Raw genomic sequence first — 17709 nt, 5'->3', positions numbered from 1 at the left:
GGGGGACTAGATTGCTGGCGCACACACGGTGGATCGGACACAGGAGAGCGTAGGGCTCAGGTCGACATGGAGGAGAGACGCGTGAGGTAATAGAGGGTGGCTAGTGTAGCCGTCTAGGATGGTGCACGGGGAGTCGGTGGAGGGAGGAGCTTCGCGAGGGGGTCGTCAGACGGCAGCTGGGGCCCTAACAACTTGCGGGTGACGTGTGGGCGCTTTGTCTGAGGGAAAGGCGTTTCTTCTAGAGCTGGAGAGACAAGTCGGAGCAGGTCGTCAACTGACAACTCAGGGCTGCTGCCAGACAGACAGCGTCGAGTGATTCGCGCTAGCCGTCCCGTAGGCGAGGCCGTGCGTTTTTGGCCAAAAGCAGCCCCGCCGCAGCCGTCACGACATGGTACCTGCGATTGTGAAGTAGCAGATGCTGAGTGTGAAGGATCGAGTGCGCAAGCAGGAGGCAAGAGATTATGCAGCTACTTTGGGCAGACGTAGACTTGTATGGTCTGATCTAGTACTCCAGCAGAGGCATCACCAGATCGATCCCTGTCTCGATTGAGAAGCTGCGACGGGCCTCTCACTGGGTCAGGGTCTGCAAGAATCGTATCTTATACACCACAGCCATAGCCACTGCAGTCTGCGCTTACAGATAAGCACAAACTACTGAACGAGCATCGTGCTGCAGGCTCCCGTGACTACAATCACAAGAGATTCTCGAACTCCAGACCCTTCGCTGTGTAGTACAACATGGACAACGCTACATCGACCACGGGAAACCAGCATGCGCCATGGCTACCGATCCCGTCACGTGCCGTCTCAGTCGTCGAACACCCGGCCATCGTCAAAAACGTTGACAAAGGCATTACCTCATTAGGTGGGCCTGTCAAACTGAGCAAGGTCAGCGGAGATAGCAGTGCCTACCGCTTTGGGAGAAACTAACAATCGCCTCAGGGCTTGCGATCTCGATTGGAAACCACGACCAACGCCGAGGGTGACGATGAGCTCAAGAAACTCATATCCGTCTCGTTGCGCCCAGACGATCCTTTCGCCAAGCGTTTGCTGTCTACACCTGTGAGGACGAACAACCTCCTGCTCAGAGTAACAGTGCCAAAGCGAACGGGACGCAAACGAAAGCGCGGAACCTCAGGTCCTTTTCTTTCTGAAGACGAAGTAGGCAGCCATGGCAATGGAGTCTCAAACGATAGTACTACAGTCAACAAGACGTACGTGGATGCATCGACCATCTACAGAAGTTTGCAAGACAATGCCTCAACATACAAGGTCACTCTGGCAGGGGTCGTGGATGAGACCCATCGATTTCGAAGTGCGCCAACACCATCCACCTCAAATACAACAACGACTGACTGATCTTCAGATATGCCTGACTTGCAATGTGCAGCTTCTCATAACAAGATCATGGTTGGCCTCCGAGACCATGTTCTACCAAAACGATGTAAGTCCGACCCAGCTGTTCTCCGAACACTACTAATAATTCTATCCTAGACGAACAGCTGAAAAGGTACAATGTGAACACTGCGGCCGGTGCAGACCATACGCAAAGCGTCGGACCGTCTCCAGAGTTCATACAGATGCCCATCGCTTTCAACTATCGGTTCCAGCAGAATGCCAATGTCAAGTACACTGACCAAGGTGTGGTCAACATACAGAGAAGCTTGGCCTATAATGCATACACGGTCGTTAAGCCCACCGATGAACACGTACCGACAGGACCACGACCAGGTCTCCCAGCAGAGAGAGATCTTACGCCTTACATGCAGTCACTGGTAGCTAACATTCGAGCTTTGCTTTTACAAAGACCTATCGTTACCCGCCAGCTACTATACAACAGACTTGGTTGGGACAAGCGAACAAAGCTTCGGCAAGCAGCCATATATTGCGGATACTTCTTCGAAAGTGGACCTTGGCGAGAGGCTCTGATACGATGGGGTGTCGACCCTCGTAAAGACCCTGAATATCGAAAATACCAGACTGTGTCATTCCTGTCTTACATCAAGTCAGGCACGTCCAAGCACCGCGCTGTCTTCGATCAACATGTTATGAAACTGGCAAAGATGGCACCGGAAGAGCTAGAGTCTGAGCACACTTTTGACGGCTTCAATGTCTCGCAAACAGGTAATCTCTTCCAATTCTGTGACATTACCGATCCCCTTATTGCGAAGATACTAGCTACAAAGAACATCCGAACAACTTGTGCACCGACATTCCAAGGATGGTATCACGTTGGGACATGGGCCAAAGCCACGGTAATTTTGAAGGACAAAATGAACACCATCATCGGTGGTGACAAGCCTGATGATAGGATCTACCAGCGTATTGTCACCTGGCCTGAGTTGTGGGATGACAGGGACATGGCTGCCCAGTATAAGGGTGAGATTGACGACCGTCAATTACACCACGAGAAGAGGAGGGAACATCAGGTAATGCACAATGTGCGCTGGGCTGCAAGAAACCCTCGTTATGCTTTTGAAAAGATGGAAGCACGTGACGAGCAGGAAAAAGAGGCCGAGGAAGAGCAGGAGCCAGAGAACGTTGATGTTCCCGAGGACATGACAGAAGATCCTGTTCAGCCTGACACTATTTTGAACGCAGATATCGGAGAGGCAGAGGATGAAGAAGATGACCAAGACGGGGAAGCAGATGAAGACGATGACATGCAAGTCGATAACAGGGACGAGAATGTCTATGGTAGTTCGGACGTGGATGATGATGATGATGATAGTGACAGCCCAGTGGTGTCTGTACGAGCGGCATCAGAAGGACCGGTTCCATTTGGCGGCTACTACAAGGTGTGAAGTGGCTAGAGATCCTGTGGTACTGAATAGGCTGGGGTTCAACAGCCGCAATTTCTGCATTCATGACTGCTCTTATCTGGCTACATCTGTCTCACAAATGGATAGCCCGAGGTAAAGACTTGTTGCGGAAATCCGTAGGCGTATGTTGCGCATCGCTCTCGAACCAGCAAACCCTATATAAGAAATAGATCAGAATTGCAGATCAATCTTCTAGATGAGCGAAGCTCAGCATTGCTGGTGTAGACGATGAGGTCAAGCGCAACTATGCCGTCGGTCTCTGGAATCGGTGCGACCCACTAATATGCTTGGCTTTGGCGCAACTCGGATCGCCTGAGCTTTCGTTTTCCGTAACCTCACGCGAAATCGCACCACCGACACCACCACCCATCGACACATTACCGGCTACACACGCCCAGTAGCCCCGAAATCACCTCCCGTAGCTTGCCATCAGCTCTTTCAATCACAACATGTCCTTCGCTCGCGCCGCGTCGAAGGTCAGCCGAGTGGGCGTACGAGTCCCGGCCTACCGAGCAACCCCCGTTGCGTGGAACACCCAGCGTGCTTTCTCGCAGTCGGCTATCCGCAAGAGCGATGCGCATGCCGAGGAGACCTTTGAAGAGTTCACGGCCAGGTACGACAGATCCAAGGAGGGGCTATAGAGTCGGGCAGGCATGGAGTCATGCAGGAACGATGGAAAGCCATTGAGCGCCATTGGTATTACCAGAAGCTGCAGTGCTGACTTGTGTTTCTTCAATACAGGTACGAGAAGGAATTCGAGAAGGTGAACGATGTTTTCGAGCTTCAGGTATGTTTGTTGTGTCTACGAAGTGTCCCGTACCGGCATCACCCGATGTGCCTTGGGCAGTTGTAGACTGGCGCGAAGAGGACCAACGAGCTGACAATCGCTAGCGAAACCTGAACAACTGCTTCGCCTACGATCTCGTTCCTTCAACCACCGTCATCACCGCCGCTCTCCGCGCTGCCAGGCGTGTCAACGACTTCCCCTCCGCTGTCCGTGTTTTCGAGGGTACGTTATCTGCTATAACCCCCCATACGTCAGCCCTGGAATTTTTTATTGCAAAAAGGAACCAAGTAGACTGCGAAATGCGACGCCACTTTGGGACTGGACCAACCCTGAGATATTGATTACTAACATACGTCACAGGTATCAAATTCAAGGTCGAGAACAAGGGTCAATATGCAGAGTACCTCCAGGAGCTTGAGCCCATACGTGAGGAGCTCGGGATCCCTCTCAAAGAGGCCATGTACCCCGATGAGAAGTAGAGAAAGAGGTTGAGGCTGCGCATATCCGCTTTCCCCATGTTCCTACTCCACATCTTGACATCGAATACCATGGTGCGGCTCTCCAACAATGTAAATGTCAACACTTCAATTTTCTTGTCTTAGATGGAAAGGCCGGACGCGAACGTGCGGTCTTGTAAACATATGTGATGTTTCTCGTTTGCATACATGATTACGTCAAACCGCTTATGACTGGGGTTTTGGTGGTAAGCGAGGCGACGGCAAGTAGATGGATAAGAGTACATCGTTTTGAAGCTCAAGCCAAGTGTGATGTTGTGTGAAGTCTTGGGTGCGGTGAACTTACCGACTGTCCCTTTACCGCCCCTGTGTCGTACGCCCCGGGTGAACATGCTAGAAGACAGTTGTGTCACTGTTACATGTTGTCAACCCTGAGAATATTGTCATAACATGAGTAAGAGTCGAGGACGCAGAAGCCACCAATCTAGTGGCACTCTCCACATTCGATGCGATCGGGGGAGAGCCAAGTCCTCCGCAATATTTCAGGAAAACAGAACATACTATCTGGAATCTAGTGTGAACAGTTGACCGTTCGACAGGTACCGGACATGGTTCTTTTGGACGCCGATGTCGCTAATCTGTATGAAGGATAGCCGCTCGCGCAGGGGTTGCGCTGACCAATAAGAGCGCGCGCTAAGTTTTGGGGGTCAGCGTGCCTTCCTCGCTCGTCAGCTAAGTGCTTGCAGAAGCTCATCCATCCTCTAAGTCGCGACTCCATACCCGCACCTGGGACGCGCCCTTGCCCCGCCACCAGGCCTCATTTCCACAATAACGATTGTAATGACCATATAGGCCATCACGCCTACACGTTCCTTTTCCAAATTTAATATTTGACACTGCAGCGACCTGCAAACGACCGAAGATAGTACCGCGCCATCGCCGAAACCAATGCGCCTGCCTTCCGCAACAGCGATCGCGCAACACACTGGATACCCACAACACTATTTGGCGCACCCTACGTGGGACTTGTAAAGGTGGAGGAGCGGCTGTAAGCTGCACATAACATCGCCATGGCGACTCACAACTTCGAGGCTATGGCCTCTAAGTTGGATGACCCAAACTCTGGTACGAAACAGCTGTGCCTGCGCTGAACGATTGCAGACAGGCGCGCGTGTTATCAACAGAGAACAGAGGCTGACTGATGCAGATCTCAGAGCGAAAGGCACCCAGGCGATTGAGATACGGGACAACATTGAGAGCTACTGTCAAGGGCAGCAGTACAGCACATTCTTGAACCATCTGGTCCCTGTATTCCTCAAGATACTAGATGGCAACCCAGTCTTCATCTCGACATCGCCCGAACAGGTGAGCGCACACGTCGCGACAATTCCACAGCCTTCTGACTCAGAAACAGCGCATACGCAATTGCGTCCTCGAGATCTTGCACCGACTGCCGATGAATCCGACGGAAGCGATCGAACCGCATGCGGCTAAGATTGTAGACAAGCTCATGAGTCTTGTGAAGCTGGAAAACGAGGATAATGCGGTGCTATGCATGAAGACTATCATGGACTTCCAACGCCACCAGACCAAGGCTCTCGCTGATCGGGTTCAGCCTTTCCTGGATCTAATCCAGGAAATGTTCGAGACAATGGAGCAAGCGGTCCACGACACATTTGACAGCAACACGACAGCCTCAGCCTCGCAGGGCGTCCCTTCCACACCCAACAACCATCAATTCTCCCAGTCGCCACGTCCGAGCTCACCAGCGACTGCTCTTACGTCCTCCGCAGGAGATATTGGGTCGGAACACCAACAAACTCGCATGTTGCTTAAGGGAATGCAGTCGTTCAAAGTCCTCGCCGAATGCCCTATAATAGTAGTATCTCTGTTCCAGGCATACAGGAATTGTGTGAACAAGAACGTCAAGCTTTTTGTACCGCTGATCAAGAACGTGCTTTTGCTCCAGGCAAAACCGCAAGAGAAGGCGCATGAGGAGGCCAAGGCTCAGGGCAAGATCTTCACCGGCGTTAGCAAAGAGATCCGTAATCGTGCAGCCTTTGGCGACTTCATTACCGCCCAAGTCAAGACCATGAGCTTCCTGGCCTACTTGCTCAGAGTGTATGCGAATCAGCTAAACGACTTCCTTCCGACCCTCCCGGATATTGTGGTTCGATTGCTCAAGGACTGTCCACGGGAGAAATCTGGTGCACGGAAAGAGCTCTTGGTTGCTATCAGGCATATCATCAACTTTAACTTCCGCAAGATCTTTCTGAAGAAGATTGACGAGCTCTTGGACGAAAGGACGCTGATTGGCGATGGCCTCACAGTGTACGAGACGATGCGACCGCTCGCCTACAGCATGCTGGCAGATCTGATACATCATCTGCGAGAATCGCTGTCGAAGGAGCAGATTCGACGCACAGTGGAGGTTTACACAAAGAATCTACACGACACATTCCCTGGAACTAGCTTCCAAACCATGAGCGCAAAACTTCTTCTCAACATGGCTGAGTGCATCGCAAAGCTGGAACCCAAGGAGGATGCTCGGTACTTCTTGATCATGATACTGAACGCCATCGGCGATAAGTTCGCAGCGATGAACCGTCAGTACCACAACGCTGTTAAGCTCTCAGCGCAGTACAGCCAGCCGTCTATTGATGCCGTAGATGAGAACCACATGGCTGTTCAGGAAAATCCTCCGGATTGGGATGAGATTGACATCTCTAACGCGACGCCCATCAAGACATCGAACCCGCGAGACAGGAGCTCCGACCCAATCGCTGATAACAAATTCTTGTTCAAGAATCTGCTACATGGGCTCAAGAATCTCTTTTACCAGTTGCGAGCCTGCAATCCAGCCAAGATAAAGGACGAGATTGATCCGACGAACGCATCCGCGAACTGGCACGAAGTATCGTTTGGATACAATGCAGAAGAGGTGGAGGTCCTCATCAAGCTGTTCCGTGAAGGAGCTAAGGTATTCCGTTACTACGGCACCGACAAGGCTCCTGAAACCCAAGGCTTGTCACCAGGAGATTTCATGGGCAATCAGCACATGATGTCAAGTGGTAAAGAAGAGAAGGATCTCTTGGAGACGTTCGCAACTGTTTTCCACCACATTGATCCGGCTACGTTCCACGAAGTGTTTTCATCCGAGATACCCCATTTGTACGATATGATGTTCGATCACCCGGCGTTGCTCCACGTTCCACAATTTCTTCTCGCTTCCGAGGCTACGTCACCCAGCTTTTCGGGCATGTTGTTACAGTTTCTCATGGACCGAATCGAAGAGGTCGGTACTGCGGATGTGAAGAAGTCGTCCATCCTACTCCGCCTCTTCAAGCTTTCCTTTATGGCTGTCACCCTCTTCTCTGCCCAGAACGAGCAAGTGCTTCTGCCACATGTCAGCAAGATCATAACAAAGTCGATTCAATTGTCAACCACAGCTGAAGAGCCTATGAACTACTTCCTGCTGCTTAGATCACTCTTCAGGAGTATTGGGGGTGGCAGATTCGAGCATCTATACAAGGAAATCCTTCCTTTGCTGGAAATGCTACTCGATGTGCTCAACAATCTCCTCTTGACGGCGCGCAAGCCTGCTGAAAGAGACCTTTTTGTCGAGCTATCTCTTACAGTCCCCGCGCGGCTCAGTAACCTCTTGCCACATCTCAGCTACTTGATGAGGCCGCTAGTCGTAGCCTTGCGAGCTGGCTCAGACCTTGTTGGTCAAGGGCTACGTACTCTAGAGCTCTGTGTGGACAACCTCACCGCAGATTATCTAGATCCAATCATGGCACCAGTTATTGACGAGCTCATGGCTGCACTATGGGAGCACCTAAAACCAAACCCATACAGCCACTTCCATGCTCATACCACGATGCGCATTCTCGGAAAGCTAGGAGGTCGTAACCGCAAGTTCATTACTGGCCCACCAGAGCTAGATTTTAAACCGTACTCTGACGATCAATCGTCCATCGACATCCGGCTCATCGGCTCTACTAAGGATCGCGCCTTTCCTGCAGCTGTAGGTATCGACACTGCTATCGCAAAGCTTCACGAGGTTCCGAAGACTCCAGCAGCAAAGAAGTCGGACACCTTCCACAAGCAGCAAGCTCTTCGTCTCATCACCGCGCACACTAAGCTGCTGGTCGGCTTCGACAGCTTGCCAGAAGACTTTGCTCAGCTAGTACGCCTGCAAGCAAACGACTTGTGTGCGAAGAAGTTTGATGTTGGCTACGACATCCTCACTGCATCTGAGCGTGAGAAGTCCATCACGAAGAAAAGTGTGGAACAGGAAACACTCAAGAAGCTGCTGAAAGCGAGCATCTTTGCTGTTTCTATACCTGAGCTGAAGTTGGAGGCTGAGGCTCTGGTAAGTAACTTGGCAAAACATTTCACGCTTCTCGAGCTTGGAACGCAGTTCGCTACGCTCAAACACAAGAACAAGCCGTTCGATGTGCATTCGGGAGAAGGACCTGTCGTCATTGAGAGCGATGTTGTGTCTGAAGCTATCGGTGAATCTCTGGCTTCAGAACATGGCGCTGTACGGGACGCCGCTGAACAAGCTATCCTCACAATGCGCGACGCTACGAAAGCAATCTTTGGAAACGACGGCTCGCTCGACAAGTTCGTGTTCTTCAACGAGCTCTCGAGTACCTTTTGTCACAACTGTCACGCCGATGATTGGTTCATGAAGTCCGGTGGAACCCGGGGTATCGAAATTATGATCAAGCAGTTGGGCCTTCCTCAGTCCTGGCTTGTACCCCGCCACTTCGAGCTCGTCCGGGCTCTCAATTTTGTCATGAAGGATATGCCTATTGATCTCGACTCAAAGACGCGCATACAAGCAGAAGGACTCATCCAGGACCTCATCAGGCGCTGCCACAAGAAGACGACCAAGGAAGAGTTCGACAAGGGCAACAACATCACTCTGAAGCTCTGCCAACAGCTTGTAGGCGACCTTTCGCATATGAACAAGAGTGTCCGAGATGCGACACAGAAGGCATTCCAGGTGTTGGCGGATGTGACGGAGTTGAGCGTTAGCGATCTTATCACACCGGTAAAGGACAGACTCATTCTTCCAATCTGGACGAAACCGCTGCGCGCACTACCCTTCAGCATTCAAATTGCCTACATCGACGCGATCACCTTCTGTTTGAAGCTCAAAAACAATATTCTTGAGTTCAATGAACAACTTACGAGGTTGTTGATGGAGTCGCTGGCGCTAGCTGACGCAGAAGATGAGCACCTGGCTAGTAAACCTTTCGAGCAGCGGAACGCCGACCACATTGTCAACCTGCGAGTCGCATGTATCCGCCTCCTCTCCACCGCTCAAACCTTCCCCGAGTTCAGCACTACTCCACCGAACCAGACTTTCCTCCGCATCATCGCTGTCTTCTTCAAGTGTCTCTACTCAAAGTCGCCAGAGGTCATTGAGGCAGCCAACATTGGTCTATCGGGAGTGATTTCAGCGACCAACAAGCTGCCCAAAGACGTTCTCCAGAGTGGCCTCCGCCCTATCCTCGTCAACCTACAAGATCCAAGAAAGCTCTCTGTCGAGAATCTTGACGGTTTGGCACGATTGTTGAAGCTTTTGACAAACTACTTCAAGGTGGAAATCGGAACTCGGTTGCTTGATCACTTGAAGAGTATTGCCGATCAAAACAGTTTGCAGAAGATCTCATTCACGATGATTGAGCAGAATCCCAAGATGAAGATCGTAACGGGTATCTTCAACATCTTCCACTTGCTTCCAGCGGCCGCTGCTACATTCCTCAAACAGATCATTGAGAAGGTTATCGAACTGGAAACTGCACTTCGTAGGACGCACTACAGTCCATTCAGGGAGCCACTGATCAAGTACCTCTGCATGTATCCCAAAGAAGCCTGGGACTACTTCGCGCCTAATCTGAAAGATCAGACGCAGGGGCGCTTCTTCGCCCAGCTACTCGAAAACCCAGCAAGCGAAGTTCTCCGCAAGCAAGTCATGGAAGATGTCCCTGGCTTCTTGAGCGCCGTGAACCCTGAAGGTAACGACAAAGAGAAGTGCCAAGCGCAACTCAACGGTATCCACATCGCGTATGCGCTCAGCCAGTCTGAAGAGACGAGCAAGTGGCTTGTTTCCAACGAAGACTTGCGAAAAGGCCTCTTCGAGGCAGGTCGGAGCTTAGAGAAGAAGCTTAGGACAAACTCCCTTGACTCGGAGCTGCGTTTGGCAACGGAACAGGCTGGCGATCAAATCATGATCATCTTCACGACATACCTCAAGCAAGAGCCGAACAACCTGGACTTCTTTTTCGAGCTTGTTGATGCTGTCACATCTGAGGAGTTGAAGACTTCGCCACGGTTGTTTGACTTTATCTATGAGCAGATCATCTCGAGCGAGTCTGTCGATTACTGGAAGACTATTGTGAACAAGTGTATCGACCTATACACTTCTCGCAATTCCTCCCAGAAGACGAAAACCTTCATCTTCCGTTACATTGTCAACCCCATCTTTGCCATGGATGTAAAACGCAATTGGGACAGCTTGTTCGGTCCGAAAGCCAAGGGTACGAAGTTCATGGACAAGGCTATGACAGAAGCTATTCACAGCCGACTCTGGAAACCGCAGTCAACACTGGAGCTTTCTGAGGATACGGCGCAGCTTGGTGTTGACCACTCGCGAATGGAACTTCTCCAGCTCACCACGCTTCTTCTTAAGCACTACCCTGGCATGATCCAAGATGCTCGTAAAGATGTCATCAAGTTTGCCTGGAATTACATCAAGCTTGAAGATATCATCAACAAGTATGCGGCTTACGTGCTTATCGCCTTTTTCATCGCTGCGTTTGACACACCTGTCAAGATTGCCGTGCAAGTCTATCAAGCCCTTCTCAAGGCACACCAGAACGAAGGTCGATCGTTGGTCATGCAAGCGCTCGAACTCATGGCTCCCGTCCTGAAGAAGCGCATGCCTTCAGTGCCCGGCGGTGACTCTAAGATGCCTCGCTGGATCCAATACCCACGCAAGATCTTATCTGAGGAGAGCTCCAACCTGCAGCAGCTGATGAGCATTTTCAACTTCGTGGTCCGTCATCCCGATTTGTTCTACGAGGGCCGTGAACATTTGTCTTCGATCATCATTACAGCTCTGTCGAAGATTGCGCAACCTCCTAATCCCTCAACCGACGCTAAGAAGCTTGCATTGAACTTGATCAGCTTGATCAGGACGTGGGAGGAACGCACAGCAAGCGAAAGTGCAGGTACAGCTGATCGGTTATCCCAGTCGCCACAGGCATTGAAGAGGCGAGCGGATGGATCCGCTGTCAATACCAACTCCTCGCCGAGAGGCTTTGTTGCTGGGTCTGGCATTCGAATGATGCTCATCAAATACCTGATCCAATTCATAGCCTACTTGCCAGAACGCTTCCCGGTCGCTTCACCGAAACCCAAGGATACCACCACGATTGTTACCACATCACCTCAGTCGGCGGAGATCTGCAAGAAGGCTGTGCAGTTGTTGCATGACTTGCTTTCGCCACGACTATGGAACGACCTGGATCTGGACCTCATGCTTAGCAAGAAAATTGAAGAGATCCTTCTTACTGAGATGAAACAGGAGGATAAACCTGAGGTCTTCAGCACCCGCATGATTAACACGCTACAAATAGTCAAGGTCATTGTCAACGTCAAGCCGGATGACTGGGTGCTGCAACGTATCCCACAATTCCAAAAGATATTAGAGAAGCCAATTCGTTCCGAGAACCCAGATGTACAGGCCAGTTTGCATGCGACTGATGAGTCGGACGACGGCACAATGAAGCTGAAGCCTATCCTGAAGCGGCTTCTGGAGGTCATGCCCGAACCTGTGACCGACGACGAAGGCAACACCGAAGAGTCTCCATCAACTGAATTCGTCAGCTTCCTCGGCACCATTGCCACGGAAGCTCTCTCTAACAGCTCTTATGTTAGCGCCATCAATATCTTGTGGACTCTGTGCCAAAAGCGACCTGAAGAGATTGATCAACATATTCCATCGGTCATGAAGGCATTCCAAGGGAAAATGGCCAAGGATCACCTCGCCGGCAGCAGCGGCATTCCAGGACAGCCAGTACCACCTGCTATGCGCCCTGAAGGAGCCAACCCGCCTACTGACCCACGCGAGGTCGAGATTCAGACTGATCTCGTCCTCAAGACGGTCGACATCCTTGCTGCGCGCATGAACGAGCTGGGCGAAAACCGAAGACCCTATCTCAGTGTACTTGCTTCACTCGTAGAGCGATCCCAAACCAACTCTGTCTGTATGAAAGTACTGGACCTTGTCGAAGAATGGATCTTCCACTCTACCGAGCCTGTGCCGACACTCAAGGAGAAGACGGCAGTCTTAAGCAAGATGCTGCTCTTCGAACACCGGGCAGATACGTCGCTGCTGACCCGCTTCTTGGATCTCGTCATCCGTATCTACGAAGATCCCAAGATTACAAGGAGTGAACTTACAGTACGTATGGAGCATGCATTTTTGATCGGTACTCGAGCGCAGGATGTCGAGATGCGGAACCGATATATGACCATCTTCGACAAGAGCCTAAGTCGCACAGCAGCTAGTCGCCTAAGCTACGTGCTCGCGTCCCAGAACTGGGACACACTTTCTGACAGCTACTGGCTCAGCCAAGTCATTCACTTGATGTTTGGCTCTGTTGAGATGAACACGCCGGCACAGCTTCATTCCGAAGACTTTCGTCTTATGCAACCCACGGCTCTGTTCGGGTCGTACAGTAGAGACCCTAGGATTGCAGACGTCATAGTTGACGATGAACTGGAGAACCTTGTTAATGGCCATCGCCGTTTCTGCAACCAATTGGCCGACGTCAAGATCAAGGACATTTTCGAACCATTAGGGCATCTGCAACACACCGATAGCAACCTCGCACACGACATCTGGATTGCCTTCTTTCCGCTTGCCTGGACAGCACTTACGAAGGACGATCAGAGCGATCTTGAGAAAGGTATGGCTGCACTGCTTACCAAAGACTACCACTCTCGTCAACTTGACAAGCGACCAAACTGTGTTGCCACCATGCTTGATGGTATCGTTCACGCTCGGCCACGAGTCAAGTTTCCGCCCCACATCATGAAGTACCTCGCTCAAACATACAACGCGTGGTACACTGCTGCTGTATATATGGAAGACTCCGCTATCTCGCCTGTCGTCGATGTCGAGAAGCTACGTGAGAGCAATCTGGATGCTTTACTGGAAATATACAGTGGTCTACAAGAAGACGACTTGTTCTATGGAACATGGCGGCGACGTTGCCAGTTCATAGAGTCCAACGCTGCTCTATCCTACGAGCAATGTGGTATCTGGGACAAAGCACAGCAAATGTACGAGGCTGCACAGATAAAGGCGCGCACCTCCGTCTTGCCCTTCAGTACTGGGGAGTACATGCTTTGGGAGGATCACTGGGTGATTTGCGCACAGAAGCTACAGCAATGGGAAATCTTGAGTGACTTCGCCAAGCATGAGAACTTCAACGACCTCTACCTGGAGTCAACCTGGCGAGTGTTCGATGCTTGGCAGAATGCTGAGACACGCGAGCAGCTCGATGCAACTATCAAGGCTGTCAGCGATGCGCCAACACCACGAAGAGTCTTCTTCCAGACCTTTATGTCTCTTCTCAAGCTTCACAACAAGCAGGAGTCGCAACCGGAGTTCCATCGATTGTGCGATGAGTCGATCCAGCTTTCAATCAGGAAATGGCACCAGCTTCCCAGGCGTATCACTCAGGCTCACATCCCACTGCTGCAACACTTCCAGCAGCTGGTCGAGCTTCACGACGCAAGCGTCATCTGCCAGAGTCTCGCGCAGACTACCCAAGTCAACCTTGACGTCAAGTCTCAAGAGTTGAAGTTGCTCCTCAGCACATGGCGTGACCGTTTACCAAACTTCTGGGACGATATCAATGCCTGGCAAGATCTCGTGACCTGGCGACAGCACATTTTCCAGCTCATCAACGGCGTCTACCTTAACCTCCTTCCGCCAAACCAGAACAATGCCAGCGGGAATTCCTTTGCTTACCGAGGTTACCATGAGACCGCATGGATCATAAACCGATTTGCGCATGTGGCGCGCAAGCACAACTTGCCAGAAGTTTGCATCAACCAGCTTGGACGCATCTATACCCTTCCCAACATCGAGATTCAGGAAGCCTTCCTGAAGCTGCGCGAACAGGCCAAGTGTCACTACCAGATCAAAGCCGATCTCAATAGCGGGCTGGACGTGATTAACAACACCAATCTTAACTACTTCGGACCCAATCAAAAGGCCGAGTTCTACACGCTCAAGGGTATGTTCTTGGCCAAGTTGGGTCAGAAGAACGAAGCTGGTGAAGCATTTGGTACTGCCTTATACTTCGACATCAAGCTGCCTAAGGCTTGGGCGGAATGGGGCAGGTACAACGACATGTTATTCAAGGAGGAACCTCAGAACCTGGAGAGGGCTGAGGCGGCACTCAGCTGCTACCTCGAAGCAGCGAGTCAATTCAAGAACGCAAAGTCAAGGAAATTGTTGGGACGTGTGTTGTGGTTACTCAGCCTGGACAACCCGGAGAGGAAGTTGGCGGAGAAATTTGAAGAGTTCAAGGGTGACACTCCGGCGTGGTATTGGATAACTTACATTCCGCAGTTGTTGAACAGTCTCTCACGACAAGAAGCCCCCATCGCTAGATCCATTCTCGGCAAGCTGGCGAAGACTTACCCACAGGCGCTTTACTGTCATCTCCGGACAACGCGGGAGGACATGGCGGTCCTCAAGAAGACGCACGAGCAGAAGGAGGCGAAAGAGAAGGCAGCGAAGGCCAAACAACAACAGGGACAGGCATCGCCAGCACCGAAGCAGGCTTCACCAGATACCAGGCCCGGTTCCAGCACAGGTAGCCGACCAACGACCGCAGGTGCTGACATCAAATCTGCTGCGAATGGCACACCGAATGGTACAGTGAAGACAGAAACCGCCACGCAAGATGGCGCACCCGCCCCTAGCGAGGCTGCGCCTGCGCCAAAGAAGCCCTGGGACCACGTCGAGGAGATCAGCGCTATCCTCAAGACAGCGTTCCCTCTCCTCGCCCTTAGTATGGAGACGATGCTGGATCAGATTCAGAAGAACTTCAAGTGCCCTCCAGATGAAGATGCCTATCGACTCATCGTTGCTCTGCTCAATGATGGCTTGTCCTACGTCGGCCGCCAACCAAATCTCTACGCAAGAGAGATCAAGCTGCCAGCATCAACTGAGGCTAACATCACACGTTTCGCTGAATCAGTTCTTCCGCCTCACATCCGCAAGGCATTCGAGAAAGACTTCGTCACCAACAAGCCGACGATGTACGAGTACATCCAGAAGCTGCGCACTTGGCGAAATCGCTTTGAGGAGAGGCTTGATCGCAGAAAGCTCACAGTCCCGCTCGAACAGTACACGCATCAACTCAGCGAGTTCCGCTTCCTCAAGTTCGACGATGTTGAAGTGCCCGGGCAGTATCTGCAACATCGCGATAAGAACTCCGACTTTGTACGCATTGAGCGCTTCCTCCCTGATGTGGAGCTGGTTCGCGGTGTTGGTATTTGCCATCGTCGCCTCAGGATTCGTGGCCACGACGGAAGCGTGCACCCATTCGCTATTCAGTTCCCCGCTGCTAGAAGCTCGAGACGTGAGGAGCGTATCTTGCAGTTGTTCCGCATCTTCAACGGTATCCTGGCTAAACGCAAGGAGAGTCGGAGGAGAAATCTCCAGTTCCATCTTCCACTCATGGTACCAATCACGCCTAGCGTGCGCATGGTACAAGATGATGCGTCTTACATCAACATGCAAGGCATCTACGAGGATTATTGCCGCAAGAACGGTATCAACAAGGATGAGCCAGTGCTTTTCAGCATTGAGAAGCTGAGAGCACTCCAGCCAGTAAGTTTTTTATATGCACCGGTCGACTACTTGTCTCTAACTCAAACTCAACAGAAGAATCTGGATCATGCCAACAGCATTCGCCTCGAGACCTTCGCTGCCGTACAGGAGAAGTACGTGCCACCTACCGTCATACAAGACTACTTCCGCGCTACCTTCCCTACTTTCGCCGACTTCTGGCTCTTCCGCCGTACCTTCAGCTACCAACTCGCTGCATTGACATTCATGACCTACGTTATGCACATGAACACGCGTTTCCCACAGAAGATCAGCGTCTCACGATCCAGCGGCCGCATCTGGGGCTCCGAGCTCATCCCCAGCATGGCAGTCGGAAAGCCTATATTGCACAACTCTGAGCCCGTTCCATTCCGTCTGACACCCAACCTACAAACTCTCATGGGTCCGCTGAACCTCGAGGGCATCTTCGCGCCTAGCGTCATGACCGTGGCACGCTGTTTGATCGAACCAGAAGGCGAGCTGGAGATGCAACTCAGTATCTTCATGCGCGATGAAATGAACCACTGGTTTACGTCGCAGCACAAGGCCAGCCAACTTACGCCAGAGGTGCTAAGGGAAAGCGTGCAGAGCAATAGCGATCTTGTGGTCAAGAGGGCTAGTGCAATTGGTAGTCTGCCTACGGGTGCTAACCTACCGGCTAACCAGACGGTTGTGGATCTTGTGGCTGTTGCGGTGCATCCGGCTAAGTTGAGTCAGTGTGATCCACTTTGGATGGGCTACTTGTAATCGGGTTGAGGTGACTGGATGTTTAGAAAGGTGTATGGTGTTTAAGGGCAAAAAGGATATGTTCAACTACTTAGTGCATGGCATGGTGATAAAAAAAGAGCATTGGCGCAGTGAGGAGTTCGGGAATGCCTATCGGATTTTGTATTCTGCAAGGCGTTGGTACGATACAAGGATAGTTATTACTCCGTTAGGACCATCTTTTTCATTTAGTTCTTCTAGGTATGCTTTATGGTGCATCACAGAAGGATTGTCGTGTTACGCCAGCAGGTATCTTGTATCAAATAATACTGAGTTATCAAAAACCTTCATTAGTTTGTGGACTCGTTATGTGATCTTACAGTAGATTTTCGATCTTGTCGCCTAGTCTAGCTCCATGCATGTGCTATGCAGCGTGTTATAAGGAGGCTGACTTGAGATGGCATATAGCCCGCTACCATGACTGACCTCTTTTCATCTGCATTTTACTGTTTTTTTCTGCCTAGTCCACGTTTTCTACCATGTCAGAGTCTGGCAGCCTCTTTAGACAACACCGAGCGTGATCGCTATCACAACGCTGGTTACAGCCCTCGCATTGATTTTGCAATACTATGCAAAAGTCGTGTATCAAGCTGGTCTAGCTGGTGAGGAATTCTTGGCTCGCATGATCGATAGTTTGCTCGACGTCGATGTTATACAGTCTGCCCTGCGGCGCTTTGCAGAAATGAGCCAGCACGCCACGAAGGGTGAAGGGCTTGATAATGAGAATATCAACAAGATATCAAAGAAAGCGGAACAGATGAGCCAGATAGGCATGTGATGTTTGACAGAGTGGAGAGATGTTCACTCCGAATGGAAAGCGAGAGAGTCCGGAAAGAAGCTTCATGAAATACTTACGCGGGCTAAAGTCCAAGATAGTGGGAGCGGTGGCGGACAAGTATCAGACCACCAGCCGTCATGGTGTCGTACGGTGTCGCATGCGTTCTGCTG

The 17709-nt window shown here is 51.3% G+C and overlaps 3 protein-coding genes across 3 annotated transcripts; all 3 read left to right on the top strand.

The window, feature by feature from the left end:
• Positions 1–738: 738 nt before the first annotated feature.
• On the top strand, positions 739–2804 carry GT037_002103 (uncharacterized protein; the record flags this gene model as incomplete). Its single annotated transcript, XM_038927150.1, has 4 exons — positions 739–888; positions 943–1315; positions 1367–1444; positions 1495–2804. The coding sequence occupies 4 exons, from the start codon at positions 739–741 to the stop codon at positions 2802–2804; spliced, it is 1911 nt and encodes a 636-aa protein (XP_038790442.1).
• A 467-nt stretch (positions 2805–3271) lies between these two features.
• GT037_002102 (cytochrome c oxidase subunit vi) lies at positions 3272–4088 on the top strand (the record flags this gene model as incomplete). Its single annotated transcript, XM_038927149.1, has 4 exons — positions 3272–3435; positions 3564–3609; positions 3714–3831; positions 3970–4088. 4 exons carry the CDS (start codon positions 3272–3274, stop codon positions 4086–4088), a joined length of 447 nt encoding a protein of 148 aa, XP_038790441.1.
• Positions 4089–5134: 1046 nt separating this feature from the next.
• On the top strand, positions 5135–17539 carry GT037_002101 (transcription-associated protein 1; the record flags this gene model as incomplete). The annotated part of the gene is made up of 5 exons (XM_038927148.1): positions 5135–5189; positions 5272–5429; positions 5479–15999; positions 16054–16708; positions 17307–17539. The coding sequence occupies 5 exons, from the start codon at positions 5135–5137 to the stop codon at positions 17537–17539; spliced, it is 11622 nt and encodes a 3873-aa protein (XP_038790440.1).
• Positions 17540–17709: the final 170 nt, after the last annotated feature.

Source organism: Alternaria burnsii (assembly GCF_013036055.1).
Source record: "Alternaria burnsii strain CBS107.38 chromosome Unknown 750, whole genome shotgun sequence".
Taxonomy (NCBI): domain Eukaryota; kingdom Fungi; phylum Ascomycota; class Dothideomycetes; order Pleosporales; family Pleosporaceae; genus Alternaria; species Alternaria burnsii.
Note: the sequence above shows the minus strand (reverse complement) of the source record. Positions and strands in the feature narration are given on the sequence as shown.